Raw genomic sequence first — 18,142 nt, 5'->3', positions numbered from 1 at the left:
AAAGAACCTTTTCTCCTTATCCTATTACACTTTCTTTTGTGAATTTTGGTAAAAGATCTTGTCAAAACCTTTTGAAAATCAAAATACAATATTAATCAAATGAGCCTTTGTTCACAGATTCATTTAATCCTTCAAACAGATTCATAAGGCAGACTGTCCTTTACATAAAACCCCTAGTCTTGATTTTTTGCTCATTTTTGCCACATTTCAGAAATAGTATAAATCCTTTATTGTAGTTCTAGTGATTTCCATGGAACAAAAACCAGACCTTCTGATTCTAGTTTCCTGGAACACCCTTTCTTTTGGATAAACAGTGTCTATTTAATATTAATGTCTGTTTTGAAAAATATTATAAGCTATATTTAATGCCTCAAGCAACTAAATTTTCAACTACTCAACTCATCCTGGAGCCATGGATAAATATGCTATATGCCTAACAAATTTTGATCCTGCATTTATCGGTTCATTTTAAACCTGACACTTCTGTTTGAGGCAGTTCTTCTGACTTGTCCCCATGAATGAAGACTCCCAAGTGGGAAATTCCCTGAGCTATTCTACTCTGGTAAAAAAAAAAATATATATATATAGTTTTTCTGCTGTGTCCATTTCTTTCTTGAGATGTCCATTTATAACTTGATTACACCTAAACCATATTTAACTCTTACTGCATTTGAATCTCTAGCATTCTGTTTGATTCTGAATTATCTGAAAAAGTACCTCTTAGCAACATCTAACTATTTAGAAAATTATTCCTTAAAATATGTGCATTTATTATTAAGAGCAATCTGTCACAATTTATATTCTTTTCTATTATCCTCAGTTAGGAATAACTTCTGATTTTCAGTGGGTTTCTTTCTGTTGTTTAAATAGATGTATCTTTTTTTTTTTTTTGTTAGCTTAATTGCATTGCTTGAATAATTTTGAACCAGAGAAATGCATCTTTTCTGAATGTCTAATACGCAGTTTATAAACCCTAAGCTTGCCATTAGCAGTCTTGGATTATTCATTTTTATTTTCCTTTTATAGATTTCCTTGTTTTGATTAAGTTGTTTTTCAGGGAGGCTTTCTCATTCCTACAAGAATGTTGCATTTGACTGTCCTTCAGGAGGAGAGTTTTAAAACAGTCCCTCATGCATAAATCCAGAGGTGCTTTTCCTTTTTATGGCTTCTCTAACTAGCTATTTGAAGAAGCAGCCACCTACAGGAGTTTTAAATTATATTATCTGTTAATCTATACAGAGGTGAAATTCAATCTGTCTACTCTAACCTTGAAGCCTCTTTGATCTCCTGTAGCACATCATACTGACTGTCACCTTCTTGATCTGTCCTAATTATACACAGAATTTCAGTGCATGAAATTTCTGTTATTTACTATCTCAAAGTGATGTGCTCCATGGGTTTTGATGCCTTTGGCTCAGCTGATTCTCAAATTTCTGAGTTATTCTCCTCTCAAACAGCTACCATCAAGGCCCCACAGCACAGCAGGACACAAGCTCTTGTAATCTGGGTCAATGCATCCTAACTGAACAATCTGGAACAGAGAAAGTTTTGTTCCTTCCAGATGAAAATAGCTGGCTATATTTCAGGGTTCAGCAATAAAAGACATAGGTAAGCCTACTCTTTAGAAGTGAGCCCCTCTCGTTTGAAAGCTTCAGGAACTCATATCTCACAAATCAAGTCTCAGCAAGCTCAAATTCAACTGTATGTCTCAGTAAGGAGCTCCCAATCTCATTTATATCTATAGTCTCTCATCCATTGCCCACTCCACCTTTTTTTTTAGTTCCCCAACAAGAACCATCCCTTCTTCTGCTCTTCCTTTCTATGCAGTTATTGAAAATTTTGCTGTCATCATCCCAGCCTGCCCCATTCTTATACAGCACAGACAGATAACCTCAGCACATCACTTATCAAGAGACCTCACACTCCATACAACAGAAAGGAAGGCAGGAGGTTGCTACCTGTCATACATTCTTCCAGCTCTCACACTTGTTGATACAGTTAGTCTGCGTACTTGATTTGGCTTCACTCCCTCTTCCATTTACAGCCCTTGTGAGATCTCAGCTCTCCCTGTATACATTCGTGTACGTTCCTCTCAGTGTCCCACTGGTTGTTTTTGATGAGGCTGCTGTAGTGCATAGGTAACGTACAACATGTCAACAGTCTAACTACATTTCAATTTAGGCCGATGTTTCAGGTCTGTCTCTAGTTTTTGTTGTAATGAACTGATGTTTCAAAAGAAGGACATCTCTTGCTTTTGGTCTATGACTTCATAGGTCTTGTTTGAATGGGGCTTTATTTGCTGAAGCTGTTATTCCCTGTTTTCTCCCTGCATATTATCAGTTTCTGTCCTGCCTTTCAACATGCAGAGGCTTTGAAAATGCACCCTAGAAGATTAGTCATCCTGAAATATGAGTTTTACCAGTTAGTTTTTCCTAGCCTAGTAGTCTTTCAAAACAGCACAAAAATAAATGCATGCAAAAGCATGACCAGACCCTCAAAAAACCTGCAATCCTAGGAATGGCCTCTTGTCATTTTCATTCCTGTTCAACAGCATATAAATTTAAAAAATAATTTCATGGAAGTCAGTGGGACTGCTTGCTGAGCAAAGTAGTACAAAGCCTGAATAAAGATCAAGAAGTCTGGATCTTACTTATCCTAAAATGTCTGAGAACTTTTTCAGCAAAAATAAACATCTGTCATTGGGATTATACTGTACATAAAGAGGCAATAGGGGAAAAAAAGATAGCATGCCCTGAAGACTGACTCATAAAACTCTGCCAAGGTTCCAAACCTGTCAGTTCTTGCAGGTGTTTAAGGACTATTTGTAAAATGGCTATCTGTTAAAATCTAGCCATTAGAGCTTGAAACAAGAGTACTAATTCATGGACAAAGCCCTAATTATTGCACTACAGAGTACTTCTAGATGGATGGACTTTCGCTTCTTTATGGAACACTGCAATATCAGCAATGGTTCAGTTTAGCTATTATTAGGATGAATTGAACACAGGTGGAAAAATCAGTTTGAGAATTATTGCCTCTTAGTTACAAAACCTAAAGGAATCTTCATCAGTTTATTTTATGATTGATCCTAAGTTTCTCTTTTTTTTTATTTCTCACTAATATAAGATATAGGATTGCCATGAAAGAATATTTAGAAGGCATTCATGATGATTCAAAACCAAAAATACTTTACAAGCCTTACTTTACAATACTTTACAAGCAATAATAATATTTGATTTTAGACTATTGACTAGAGACACATGAGGACAAAAAGATCAAAATGGAAATGACAGATAAAATACAACAATACTTCTTCCTTTCCTGAAACAATAAATGCTATATTATAAAGCAGCTTCTCCATTCCCCTCTCTTACTTAGCAAAACCTGATTATGACTACAGGGTGCAGTCATTTAAATCCTCTCGATGCATTTCATCAATGCACCAGTATTTGCTACAATTTTCCATTTTAATTGCTGCTTACCTACTGTATTCAAGAACAGAGAATGTACAGCCTCCAGCTTTATTTTACTTGAGAACTCTTTGTAGTGACTCTATATCCCCAGTGATGCTCCTTACTACCCTATTTCCATTTTAGCTGAATGTCTTATACTCACTTGAAACATTTACTTAGCACCCATTTAAGAAGCATATTCCCATCCCACACCAAGCAAACAATTTACCCCCATACAACCAGCCAGTGACTCTTTAAGATGTATTTCAACCCTCCCAGAGTGTTCATTCTGGTTCACTGATGAATAGATAGATTCCTTCAGATCATGCTTTCCAGATTTTCCTTTATGAACACTCACCAGTGCTTCAAACCAAATTGCTGCCCAGGGTGAGCAGCATGCAGTAAAAAGAACTTTATCAGTGTACTGAATACAAATGTCAGAGGGAAAAAAGGGAAGAAGTGATCTTCTTTCAGGATAGTTTTATGCTAAAAATTATATCCAGACTTGCTCTTGATTCTAAAACAACCTCTTCTGTTACCACAGAATTCTTTTCTTAAAAGAAATATTAGGAAGGCTTTTCCTCTCAACCCACATTATTGTGTCTTTTTTGTTGAATAAGGCATTACAGTCACAAATATGTGACTGGTTCAAGAACTATAAACATAATGTGAAGGAACCGGTGGGTTTTGGGCTCTAAATCCCCCTGGCTAGCTTAGGATTTATGCCCGCACGGATCCTACATGGACGAAGTAAAGGACGAGAAGCACTCTTTCTCCACGTGGTTCTGATGTCCTGTTTATTGGCTGGAACGGGACATCTGCATCGTAGGGCTTCCAGGTGAATAAAGAGGAAGAGCTCCAAACCCAAGGGACATTTATACCTGTGGAATGGGAGGCGGGGATGGAAGGCCGCAGCCAAGGGGACACCAGTGAGGAGGGGCAAAGGGAGGAGCTACAGGGGACAGACCACCTTACCAAGGGATACGAGGGGAACAGTTCAGAACATCTAAATACTATATAGTGCATCACAACAATAATGAGCAAGAAGTAAACACTTTTCCTAAAGTGTTGGAAACTTATTTAGTACAAGTACAAGAAAAAAGGCAAATAAACAGTAAGAACAAAGAGCAAAGAGCAAGTCCATCGTAGGCAGAATAGCTTTGATATGCAGATATATGTAGAGCTGACTTGTTTTTGTTGTTGTAGTTTTAAAACAGAAAAAAAAAAAAAAAAGACAGATATCAAATTATCCTCTGGCCACTGTTCAGATAGAGCAAAGTGTCTACTTGTCATTAGACTTCCAAGACTGGGCAGGACACAGACACCTGGTCCCAAGAACAAATGCATGGACTACTCTGGGGAGGGAATTTCATACATGATGGCAGTTATCTAAACAACAATTGTGCTTGTCACATATGAGAATAAATAGTTTAAACATACAGAATAACCTCCACAGTAAATAACTTGGAAACAGAAGGCATCAATGAGTTTAGAAAGGAATGAAGGGAAAAAATTTATTAATGCGTTGCAAACAGCAGATTCAACAGAGATTAAGAATACTCTAACACACTCAAAAGCCACAGGCCTCCAACCAACCGCAGCATCATGAGGTAAATTTCAGACAGATGAGAAAAAGGTGGTTACAGTCAAGAGAGAAGAAGACGAGAGTTTTTATTCTGTGAAGAGAACAAAAGAACTCTTGTTCTCGGGACTGGAGAAACTACAGTATTCAACAGATGCTTTGAATGCCTGGGGCCAGATGAGCAGGACTGGCTACCTGCAATAAAAGTACAAGCTGGAAAAGCAGAAAAAATAATCCAAGATGTTATCTTCAACATGTTAGTATTACATGCTTATTGATTTTTTAGAAAGACACAGTTAATGATCCAAACAGGAGCTTAATTCTCTTCCTAGAGATATTCACAAATGTGGCAAGAGAAGAATTTGCCAGAAAGAAGATCAGAGCACTAAAAAGGCAGAAGGAGACATAGCAAGGAGTCAAAGTACAGTACCACTTTGTCAGATTCAGAAAGTATAAGCAGATTTAGAAAGCAACCACGAGATGGTTTAAATCTGCTGAATGCTCAGAGGCATAAGACATTTTGAGAGCTCCTAAGGACACCATTAGTGACAAACAAGACTGAAAAATGTCTCTATCCTTTTGCTTTCCTTTTCTTGTGAGAGAGGAGCTGTCAGCCTGTTAAGTGCTGATCAGCTGCCTGGCCCCAGGAGGATGACCCACACCAGGGGCCAGGAAAGAAGGTGTGAAAAGAGAGACTGCAGGAGTGACAGGAGTCAGAGACCAAGCAGCTGCATAACATGCAAGTGGGACATGACATTTGTTTGAATTAATCATTCCCCATCTCAAAATCACAGTCTGAGAGGTTCCTTTGTCGTATTGCCTGTCATCTGTAACCTGTTTTAATCTCATCCACAGGTTTGGTACAGGCGTTGGAAGTCTTGCTGTGTTTTTGCCAGCTTTTGGATTCATCCTCCCTTCTGCTCACACTGTCTCTCATATCACTGCACATAATACACTGCACTGGGTACCCATGCCCAGGGGCTGGCAGCAGGGAGGGGGCTGCAAGGGCAGCCTCTGTGAGGAAAAGGCTGTGCCAGACACAGCCAGCTCACAACAGGGCACACAGCCACTCAGACAGCCAGGTAGGGAATGGAGAAGGGGAAGGAGTGGAAGGAGAAGCTCCTGGTCCAGAGCAGATACACCCTTGGAGCCCCTGGAGGAAACCAGGCTGGAGCAGATATCCACACCGCATTTGCATGAAGGAAATGCTGGATATTTCTTGAAGGAACTACATCCCATGGAGAACTGCTGGTAGAGAATTTTTTTTTTTTTTGTGAAGGATCTAGGCCCATGGGAATCACCCACACTGGAGCTGGGGAAAAGTGTGAGGAGGAAAGAGTGCTAACAAGGAACTGTTCTGACCACTGCTATGACTCCTGCTTGCTACCACCCTGCATCACTTGTGGTTGTGGGGGAGGAGGTAGAGGAACAGTCTGGAATGAAGAAGTGAGATTGAGTCTGGGGAAAAAAAAAAGAAGGTGGAGGAAGAAGTGTATTCTTAATTTATTTATTTTTTTCACTACCTGAAACTATTTAAATTGGCAACAACTTAAGTCAACTTTCCCCAAATAAAGTCTGTTCTGCCTGGGATGATAATTGCAAAATGATTTCCTGGTTGTTACTTTGGCCCATGAGCTGCTTCATCTTTTGTTCTGCCCCTGCCCTGCTGAGAAGGGCAGTGAGAGAGTAGCTGGGTGGGCAGCTTCAGCTGGCCAAGACCAACCCACTAGAGACACCACTGGGACAGTAAATCATTCATTTTATTGAACTGGTACCATCAGTACATGGTTATTACAGTAGATTATGGGCCCTGTCTTTGCATCTCTGCCATGTTGCTTTTATGTTCTATTGATCTCTACTTTAAAGGAATGCTACATCTCAATTGTAATTAGCCCAATTCATAAATCTCTTAAGAACCGACCTTGAGTTTTGTTGTCTTCCTACAGTATTTTCAGATGTTTTACAATGCAAGAACCAAAAAAATGGCAATTCATTGTTTCCAAAGCCCAATGAACCGTTCATTGTCTATGTGAAGATAGCTTTTACAGGGCTATGGTAAGCATCTTGTAATTGTACATGAATAACACAGAAAACAAAAAAATACCTTCCAAGAATAATTTTTAGATTTCAAATGGAAATATGCTTAGATAGGAGAAGATATTATAACAAACATCACTGTTGCATGAGTTTTAATCTCCATGGTAAAAGAAGAAAGCTCTTTAATGCCAAAATTCTTCAATATTTTTCACTGGGAAATTTCTTCCAAACATACACAAGTTTCCCAGCCATGAATCTGAAAGAAGCCTCAACAAATTGGGAATATGAGTTTCAAAAAAGAAAAAAAAAAAAAAAGGAAAAAGAAATTAAAACATTGCAGCTGGATTACTGTTTGCATGAGTAAAATTAAAAAAAAAAGAACCACAACAAACCGAAATCACACCTTTTGGGTTTTTTTCTTGTTAAAGATAACAAAAATGTGATTCAGCATTTCTTTGACCATTGCTGATCTTCATCTTTAACATCTCTATATTTGAGGGATCTTACCTCCTTCTGTATGTTTCTCATCCTTGATACAGGTATCATTTAAAGACCCATTTGGATCGCAGGAACATGGCTGGCATGGATCTGGGTTTTCTGGCAATACCTATAAAAATAAAGATGTTAGAAGAACAAAACCTTATCTTCAATAATTGGAAACGTTTATTTATGTCTTAAAAAGTAGGAGAGAATGACTTTGTAGGTGGCTTACACTTGAAGAAAAATGAGACAGCTGATAAACTTAGTCCATGCAGACTATGGCAAGAAGAAAATGCCTCAAATTGCACCAGAGATTGGATATTATGAAAAATTTCTTCACAAAAAGGTTTGTCTAACATTGGAATGGACTGCCCCAAAAAATGGTGGAGTCACCCTCCCTGGAAGCATTTAAAAGATGTTTAGATGTGGCACTCAAGGACATTGTTTAGTGTTAAGTTAAGGGCTGGACTCAATCTTAGAGGACCTTTCAACATAAGTGATTCTAGGTTCTGTGGTTCAATTAAAGTTACATTTGGGGTTTTTATTTAGAAATATGTAGTGAAGTAGATGCAAATATGTCTTCAACTAAAAAAATACCAAGTGTACAGATAACAGAACCTTATCAAATTAAAAATCAATAAATGTAATAAAGTAGATTTTAAACATTTACTACCTAAAGTAATATTGACAAGATCAGTTGTTCTGGGCAACATGATTCAAAAAACTAACTAATGCTAGTTAGTCAGTAAGAGAGAAAAAAGGTAAGTGAAGAAAAGTAAACATTAAACAGCGGAACAACTTTTTTTTTGTTCTTGAGAGGTTACCTCAACCAAACTTAAACTTTGGTCTAACATCACACTAGGAATACAAATTTAAAGTTCTGTATGAACTAGATACATACACATAATACGGATATACTACACAAACACACACATATATATCAAATCCCTTTTAGCTGGATGATAACTTAAAACAGAGGAAAACATCAAGTAAGTGCCCTGCTGTTGAAGAAATTGTTTCTCAGTACTCCTTTTCTCAAGTTGTAAGGCTAAATCTAGTCTATCAGGGAAAACGTAATTACTGCTATTTGCTGATGTTCTCTCTTGGCGGATTGAACACCAATCAGACTAAAGGCCATTATTTACCCATCTGAAAATATACAGATGAAATATAAGCAATTCAAGCACACACTAATAGTGTAGCTGTCTGAAGCACAGGAATGGCCTATATTGACAATACAACCTAATATAAGACTCATCTTTTGACAGCTTCCACTTAGATGAAAATACAGTCTTATACGATGAAATACAAAAAGCAATTTCCACTGCACTGAAATTTAAAGACATTCATGAAACACTGTGGAATTTCAGAGGTTATTAATTCTACATTGCATTTAAAAAACAGAAATTACAGTCTCTTTCATCAATACCAAATATAGCAATATTTCTTTTAACTTTGATAACAAAAGTTGGAATTCATTACTGAGACAGAAGTTCTGTTTACAGGACCACATCCTCTTTTAAATTAAATTGAAATACTAGCTGGAGGCTCTGACCTCAAGTGCATTCCCTCATATCAACACAATTCACTTTCCTATTTCTCTGAGCGTTAACTTTATACATTCCCAGCTGTGAAAAGCAACCTCTGCACTGTCAGATTTGGAAGTTAACCTTCACAAAATGGCAGTCCAAACTCTTTTTAGTAACGTAAGCTGATGAAGGGATGGTTTGAACAGCGAGCTTTGCAGCAAAGGGAGGCGGGAGCAGGCGTTTACCCCTTTTGGCCTGAAGTAGCCGTCCAGGCAGGTCTCGCAGTTGATGCCGCTGGTGTAGCCTGAGCAATTCACGCACACTCCGCCCCCGAGGTACTCCCCGTGGATGTTCAAACTCTGATTTCTGTCTGCCACATCCTGATCATAGTAACACTCCTCAGTCTTCCCGTGACAGTTGCATGCTAAAAGGGAAGGAGAGCGTTAGCAAACACTTTCTGGCTGGGGATGCCCCACTGTTTCCAAGGTATAAAAAAAAGAGCCATTCGATATTTTATCATTGGTTCTGTGTATATTATAAAAGTACATCCAAGCATTCATTTACTACATTGTTTGTGAAAGGCAACATGGTCCCATTACAAGCACAGCCTGAAATTCTATTGAATTAAATAGAGTTGCATTTTTTCTCCTCAATATTTTGTCTTGGGGAGTACAGAAGCTGACAGACACCGTTTAATTATGATGTTCCTGGTTTGTTTCAGCTTGTTTGATATTTTTTTCTTGATAAGTTGATGGCCGAGAAACCTTTTGGTGGTTGCATACACAAACAGTTCATGAAAGGGTCATCTAAATTAAAATACAAGAGGAGTTGTAAGGAAAGCAGCACAATGCTATGAGTAAATTAAAGTGATTCAAATAAAATCTGAAAGACATCCTAAAAACATCTCACTTGTACATATGCATATAAGAACTGGGGCAGAACAAAGTGATTCCCAATCTTAAATCTCATTTTGACATTTATACCTGAACTCTAGACTTCAGGTCCAAATACAGGAAAGATAATCTAATAATCTGTTGCAGTGAAAATGAGGTAGCTCACTGTCCCTTTCCCCGTGGTATTAAAACATTCATTTAATCATAAAGAGAAATTCAAGGCTTGTCAACATTGAGGAGAGGCAGGAAATAGGGAACCATTTCCACTAAAACAGTACAACAATTCACTGAGAGTTGAACAGGGTGTAAGTGTCTCTTAAAAATTCAATATGAAATTAAATGTACCCTGCCTTCATTCCATAATGTATTCCCAGTGCAGACACAGTCCCAACTAAAACAAAGACCTCTGTGACCAAAGTTTACAGGACACAAATAAGCAATGGCTACTCTAAATATGGGCATATCTGTTCCTTTTTATTTATTTTTAATCACTCATGACAAAATTATAGCTGAAATCCTACCAATGAATAAATACTTAGGGTAATGGAGCATTAGATTTTATCATGTTCAGAAATATAAGTGGTATGTGACCTTTGGAAGAAAGATGTTAAAGTTCAATTATAACTACCCTTACTACAATAAATCTGAACATTAAATTTCCACCCTGTGGGAAGTTGATATCTCAAGGTATGTTTTCATTCCATGTTGGAAAACTGGATACATTGTATTTTCTGTTGAAAAAAAATCAGATCTCAACTTGCATTTTGATTATATAAAAATATTTTGTTTCGGCAAAGATGAACATTACAACATATAAAAGTGCCACTTTTACAGAAATTACACCAGTAAAGCTCCATATAATGAAAAACCTGTATAGAGATTTTTTTTTTTACTTACCAGGATATAGCCTTGTTATTTTATCAAAACAAACCATCATGATTATAAAAACTACACAAGACTTTTTTTTTAATACATCATTCCCCAAATATCACCATGTTACAATAAAATATGCTGAGTTCAATAAAACCGCAACACTACATGTAATTTTTCTGTGAAGTCTTTTGAGTCAGTCTAATTAAGTGAATAACATCAAATCAAATGTTATTCGTAAACCAATATGGCTAGAAACCAAATTAACTGCAAAATCACGTCGGACCCAATTTCAGTTTTCAGTAGCAGTTGCAAGAAATTTTCTCCTCTGCACTGCTTTCAACTTACGTTCACATTCATGCTTGTGCAGGAGAGTGCCAGCATGCCAAGGCTTTTGATGGAAACCAGGACAACACTGATCACATGTCTCTCCGCATGTGTTGTGCTCACACTGACAGACGGATTTCTAATTTAAAAGAAAAACAAATATTTACACAATGTGATGACTTGAAAAATCTGTCCATGTACATAATATGCATTCCAGTTCAAATTATGAAAACATTAGGGATGGCGCTACTCTGTAATTCCTTTGTTTATTCATTTGTATTTGTTTATGCATCCTGCATTCACCAAGTGTGTTTAACTTCTATAGCTCTATTTGAAGAAAACAGCCACACAGCAAAGATAGCTGGCCAGATAATCTAAGGAGAATCTAAGAATGCAGGAAAATTTAATTCCAACTGGATAAAGAAAGGATGATGGGAAAGTTCACCACTAAAACAAATAAGCTGAAGTACATGTAGCCCTTGGATATAGGAAAACTGATCTGACCCCTGAAGCAGCAAGCCATTCTCCACCCTTCTGCTTGATTTCATTCTGCTGCAGAATGAAATCAATTCTGTTACCTGATCCGATACAAATTGCCCTTTTTTTTTTAAACTTCGATATTATTTTTTGGCTGGTTAAGTCAACTTAACATGTAACCTTCCAATTGTGTAACTAATTCTACAGGAGGGATAGCAGGAGTGTTTAAAGTAATAATAGATGAGCACAAGTCCAGCCTTTCAGTCACTTTACAGTTCCCCACATGACCACCTTAGTCCCAGCACGAAAATTTTACTGTAAGGAACACCCAAACTCCTTGAGCCACAGAGGCAGATCAAAAAAGGTGAAAAACCATGCAGTTTGGAGAAGTGAGAAGTAAAAATTGCCTTCCCAATAGTTATTTAGTGAAGGGGATTCTCTGTGGTCCTTGTGAGGCCATACAAGGTCAAACCAGCAAGTCAGAGAAACTCCAAGGCTCACAGGACAAAGCATAAATTTTGCAAAACAAGGCTAACTCAAGGACTGCTTCAGAAAAGCATGGCAGTAAATTCCAGCAAGTTTATTCCTTGTAATGCTAAGGGAGAGATTCTTTCTGCTAACAAGTATAGCCATAATGTTTATAAGCCTATTTTGGCATGTCTCAGTCTAAAGAATATCCCTGGACAGCTAAACCTCCAAATCTCTTCTGGCTTGAACTGTTTCACTTATGCTATTTTTTATACTGGTCAGACAACAAATACGCATTTGATGTCCTGCAAAACAGGACATCACACTTGTCAAAATGGCTTTATTTTATCTAGTATCCAAATTAACTGAAGTATGTATTAATCTTAGTAGCAGCACTTATTTTCTGAGGCAGGCCTGATTCTAACAGATGGCACAGAGACCAATGCTGCAGCTTCATCACTAAGGGCATCTGAAACAATAGTTCAACGCTTGCTGTACATATCACTACAGAAAATTCTCAGAAGGGTTAAACCAAGGAGTTTACTCAATTTTTACATGGGTCCATAGAAATTGCTTAGAACTCAAAATGTATTCTCTATAAGCTTTTGTAATTTCTTTAAATGATTTCCTACATAATGGCTTAATGCCATATACAAATAAGATTTTCAGTTAAATCCTATAGAGCTCCTACTTAAGCGAATAGTACATGAAGACATCCCACACTGTGGCATGTAATAGTAAACAGGAAAATCACTATAAGTGATGATGAGTGGACAATCAGTAAAAAATTATATTTCTATATTAATTATATTGGTTATGTTTTGATCATACTGGTTATGTGCAAAAAAAGAGAGTACACAGGTTGAAAGATAACATAAACAGCCCATGATTTTCTATATTAGCTTAACTGATCATTCAATTGATACTCTCTACATAGCCAATGCAACATTCTAAAGCCATCATTTGTTTGCAAGCATCAATTAAATATTTGACAATCATTTAGAAATATCTTGATTAATATCAAGAAGGAAAAGAAAGACTGACTGTTAGTCAGTTATTTCTACGGCTCATAGTGTAATCCAGATTTCTTTTTTTCCTAGGAAACTTCCAATATGAATTATCTGAAACCTATTCTTTCATTTCAGGAAAGTCTCTGCTGACACTGTATGAATGTTTATTATTCTGGCTGCTAGCACTGTTTCATTCTGGCACTGCTTCTGACTGTTCTTCTAGGTGAAAAACAGACATAAATTCACAGAACTCTGAAGAATATCAATATCAGGTTTTTTTTTTTCTCATGTTCCACCCTATAAATAAGGCACAATAAAAAAAAAATATACATACATTGGTCACTGGATCCAGTGGACAAGCCTTTGCATGGCCTGAACATATACACATGCCTCCAACGGAGATGTCTTTTATAGAATAGTAATACTGTAAGACAAAACAGAAATTGAATTGCTAAGTGGATTCTAAAATGCAGGTGCCAAATTGCAGAATTCATTTCTCGTGACAAAACTGTCAGGTCCTGTTTTATTTCTTTTTTGATCTATTACAAATATAGCAGACAGTGTAATCCAAGCCGTGTCTTGATCAACAGATTCAGGCTGAGTGAAAGAAAGGGTGTAAATTGGCACAGTTCCATTTGTTTGAAGTCACAAAAGCCATGTCAATTTATACACAGCAGACAAAAACATGAGAATAGGAAAAGGCTATATGCACACTGGATAATGAAAAGCCAAACACTATAGAATTTATTCTCTTCAGAAAATATGAAAAGGAAAAGGCATGATGATGGGAAGAGGAGAAAATCTAGGAAAAATCCTATGAAACACCTTTGTTCGTCTTAGCTGGGTCTAATTTGGGCATTCACTGAACTGTGGAAAGAAGAACAGTTTTTCACTATTGGCCCTTGAATGATCATGAAACAGTCTTTATTACTGAGATTTAGGTACTTTTGACCTGTTTTTCTGCCATTTGGCCATTTCTCTTTTTTATTTGGTGAGGATTAAGAGCCCTAAGCAGAAAGAAGAATACAAATATATTCACAATCTTATATTAAAAACCTGTGAAAAGTGAATCTCATTCATTGTCTTCTGTTTTGACAAGGGTCCTGCAACATGTTCACAGCTGGCTAATCAAACAAAACATATGCTATTTGCAAATTTTGCTATTACAGTGTTCAACCTCTTTATCAGATCATAAATAAATATATCAAACAAAATGAGAACCCTTATCACTCCTAGTTAAACTTCCAACACAGAGAAAATGTGTAATTTGTGGCTACCCTTTGTTTCCTGACAAGGATGGCAAGCTTTAGCTGCTCCTTGATCCTTGGAGGACAGCCTCATGGAGAGATGCCACACAGAAGTTACAGTTCTTTGTTGGTTTGAGAAACCAGTGTATTGTCCTGCACTCAGTTTTCATGAGTTTAGAGTAATTTTTCAAGTGCTAATTCAATTTTGTATTTCTACTGGCTTAGAATCAGATTATTAAATGTCCACTTTTACCTTTCCACACACAGTTTTCATGATTAGTGAGGCTGCAATAACTGCACTCAACTGGAAGGGATTCTAGGTTTCTAAGTCAAAACAAAATGGCTTGTTCCAAACTTTCAGAAATAGCCAGCACTCTCTCTTTAGACAAGGAAATGGAAACCAGAAATGGGAACAGAAGATGCAAATTTTCATAGCACTTAGCCATCTCTGACAAATGATATTAACAAAAGAATAATGATACACCCCCATTCATAACAGGACTTGTTTTTGTTTTGGAAAGTTAGGTTATCACTATTATATGATGACCAACAGGAAGAGGAATTAATAAAAATAAAAAAAAAAGAAAGTAATATTATATATCCCCCAAACCAGTTTTTGAGAATGCTTAGTAGAAAAATCAGAGGAAAGCGAGAATACTACACAACATTTGATCAGCAGGACAACAGGGAGATATGGCTTAGAAAGTAAGTAAAGACTGCAGAAAGAAGAGACAGGGGTGTGCATACACAAGGCACAGTGGAGAAGATCAGACTATGGGTATGGTATGAGTTTAAATGCTCTATCCATTCTTTTAAGCTAAAGCAAAGCACAAAATGTTTACTGCTACCCTCAATCATATGAAAATGCTAAAATTGTTGCATTCAGGCCCTATTACTATAGGGCCTATAGTACAATTAAAAATTCTACTCAAAGGGAGTGTTCAAGGCATGTTAAAGGTAGCAAACAACTGAGTAGCAGAAGAGGCAAGAGATACCAACAGCAAACACTTGCCAAATACCTACATTCAAATGTCTGCAGCCAAAGGAGCTGGGTGTTTATGTTAATAACACCATTAAACAGAAAATGTAAAATTGCTAATTCTACTCTAGAGAAGATAACAAAATAGAGTGCACAGGTGTAGCCCCACATTTCTCTTCACAGAGAAAAGCAAGGCACAATTCTTCCCAAAAATATTCTTATCTCATTTGCTGTGCCTGTGTTTGTGCAAAAGTAGAATGCAATATGAAGATTGTTTACCCAAAGTCATGGTGTTTTGTTTCCTTGGCCTATCAGGGCCAAGTGTGTGTGTGAGTCGGCTGACAGTCACGAGATTCTGGGCAGTTGTGCAGTTGTGTGCAGAGTTGAGTGCTTGGCAGATTCAGTTTAGATGTAATGTAATATAGCGTAATATAGCATAGAATAAAGTAATTAATTAGCCTTCCGATAAGATGGAGTCAGATGCATCATTTCTCACTCCCCCTCGTCGGGGTTGCCTGCGAATTTGATACACAGGGAATTCTCCAGCACCAGGATTTTGAAAGACAACAGTGGGTAATCATCAACTCCCAAAATTTCCCATGGCAAACAAAGGCATGTACAGCGCTTACAAGTGCAAGATAACTTCTACACGTGCCTTTCCACTGCCTTGCCAGAACTTACCCTCCTTGTAACAATGGGATCAATTTCAGCTGGATCTTTGTGTGCGAACATCATTAAATCAGCATTTAGAGTCCGTATCCTCTGGAATCTCAGGCGAATAAAGCGAGCAGAGGTGAACTCCAGCAATTCACGTGACGGATCATCAGCACTAGGTCGTCCATTAATTAGAGAAGTGTGAATCTGAAAAATTATTAAAGCAGTAAGGAATTATATTACATCAATTTTGTCATGATTAGGCCAACAAATATCATTACAGGCATTGTGTTAATGCATTTGTACATGCAGAATAACCTCTTTCCTAAGAAAGTCGATTTCCCCCAAAATATTCCATATGTCCACAGACCTCAGCTACGAAGAGTCTTCATAAGAAAAACATTTAGAGCAAAGGAAAGTCAGCAGCTACAGAAAGACTGCATCACAAACTTCATATGTGTACCCAGTCCCTAAACCAAGTGTCCATGCTGCAGGCAATTCACTTGTCCTCCCCAAGTCTGAAATAAGTTAATCATACAACCAAATGGGCTCAGAAATTTTGAGTTAAGGGAATGTATACTTTCAATGGGATTCAGAATTCAACAGGGGTTAGTTTGCACCTCTTAGAGCAATCATCATCAAAAGGCTTTTGAACTTTTGAAATACAGAAAACTACAACAGCTAGATGAGACCAAATCAGCATTCAGAAGCACTTCTCCTTTCCCACTGTCTCTTTTCACATCTTCTCCTTTGAATTTTGTTCTCAGCAAGGTGAAACAATTTCCTGGCTTGCAACTGTTTTCACCTGGTCCCAGAGGAAAGTCTTTATCACTTCTGAGAACTTTGTTTATTTAGCATTTTTTTTTCCAAAGACACTACCACTCTCTACCTACACTATAGTTTCTGTAAAGATTACCTCCCCCTTTCTCTGCCTGCCCTATCCTAAAGTCTAGAAATCTAGGTAAGCTCTGTGGCTCCTTCACAGAGACTCTCTGACCCCAGCTGAAGCATCAAGGGCAAGGCAACAAAAAATAGGAAAAAATCTTCTCCCCCTCCTGTCTTTGTAGCTAATCATGGTACACATTAGCTCTGAATCAACTAAATAAAGCAGATGGGCTGCTACAGAACTGTTATTGGAAAAGGCCTACAAGAAGAAGCATGTCAAGTACAGCAAAATACTGTTAATGAGCACCTAGAGGGAGAGAGGAAAGAAACTGTTAATTTTCCTGTATTCTCGAGTGTTAAATTTTAATTGGGGCATTTTTATTACAGGCTGGTACACTGAAAGAATGTTCAGACACTAAGCCAAATGTGCAGAACATTGGAATGAATAAGAGAATTATTTATTCTTTGAAATGAACATGTGTTGCCTCATACCTCAGCACTCTGAGCGAGAGTTCAGGCCACACAGCCATTTTCTGTCATTCAATATGGTCATATCACTGCTGGTTTAGGCAAACAGCTGCACTCCAAACTCCAGCTGGCACTCACTCAGCAGTGGCTGCCTCACACTGAGGAAAGAGACTGTAAATCTACTGCTCCCAGGAAAGCAGCAGCTCTTGTTTCCTGGAGTTTTTGGATGTGGTGGATAGACTTATTGAACAACTACTGTCTTGCATTGCCTATGTGATACTATCAACTCACTTAATTACCTCAAAGGCAGGTGTCAAGAGAATGGTGCCAGACTCTTCAGTGGTGTTGGGACAAGGAGCTAGGTCTCTAAACACAAGAAGTTCCACCTCAGTATTGAGGAAGAACTTCCTTACATTGGCAATGGTAGAGCACTGGAACAGGCTGCTCAAGGAGGTCATGGGATCTCCCTCTCCAGAGACATTTACAACTCACGTGGAGGCATTCCTGTGTAACGTGCTCTAGGTGACTGTGCTTTGGCAGGGGACTTGGACTAGATGCTTTTCAGAGGTCCCTTCCCACCATAACAATTCTGTGATACTGAGATTTTTTTACTGCCAAGAGGGAAACTGTATACCTCATCACGTCCAGCATTCTGCTCCCCTGTATCTACAGGTACACCAAATCACTGGGAACCACTCTGCCAGAAGCAGCCATCAATTGTACCTTGCCTGTGTATGAATCAGCACCTCTGGGTTTCTGCCATGTTACCTCCAGGATCAGGTGA

General features: G+C 37.8%; 1 protein-coding gene across 6 annotated transcripts in view; it reads right to left on the bottom strand.

The window, feature by feature from the left end:
* LAMA2 (laminin subunit alpha 2) overlaps positions 1 to 18,142 on the bottom strand; it is a 335,487-nt gene that overhangs the window by 198,843 nt on the left and 118,502 nt on the right. For all 6 annotated transcript variants that reach the window (XM_038132678.1, XM_038132680.1, XM_038132679.1 and 3 more), the window contains exons 5-9: positions 16,033 to 16,212; positions 13,460 to 13,549; positions 11,192 to 11,309; positions 9,326 to 9,504; positions 7,579 to 7,678 (exon numbers count right to left, since the gene is read on the bottom strand). In XM_038132678.1, the coding sequence (XP_037988606.1) occupies positions 7,579 to 7,678; positions 9,326 to 9,504; positions 11,192 to 11,309; positions 13,460 to 13,549; positions 16,033 to 16,212 (667 nt within the window). The remainder of the gene's footprint in view (positions 1 to 7,578; positions 7,679 to 9,325; positions 9,505 to 11,191; positions 11,310 to 13,459; positions 13,550 to 16,032; positions 16,213 to 18,142) is intronic.

The sequence above is a fragment of the Motacilla alba genome, chromosome 3, assembly GCF_015832195.1.
Source record: "Motacilla alba alba isolate MOTALB_02 chromosome 3, Motacilla_alba_V1.0_pri, whole genome shotgun sequence".
NCBI classification, from domain to species: domain Eukaryota; kingdom Metazoa; phylum Chordata; class Aves; order Passeriformes; family Motacillidae; genus Motacilla; species Motacilla alba.
The sequence above is the reverse complement of the archived record's forward strand: the minus strand, read 5'-3'. Positions and strand labels throughout refer to the sequence as shown.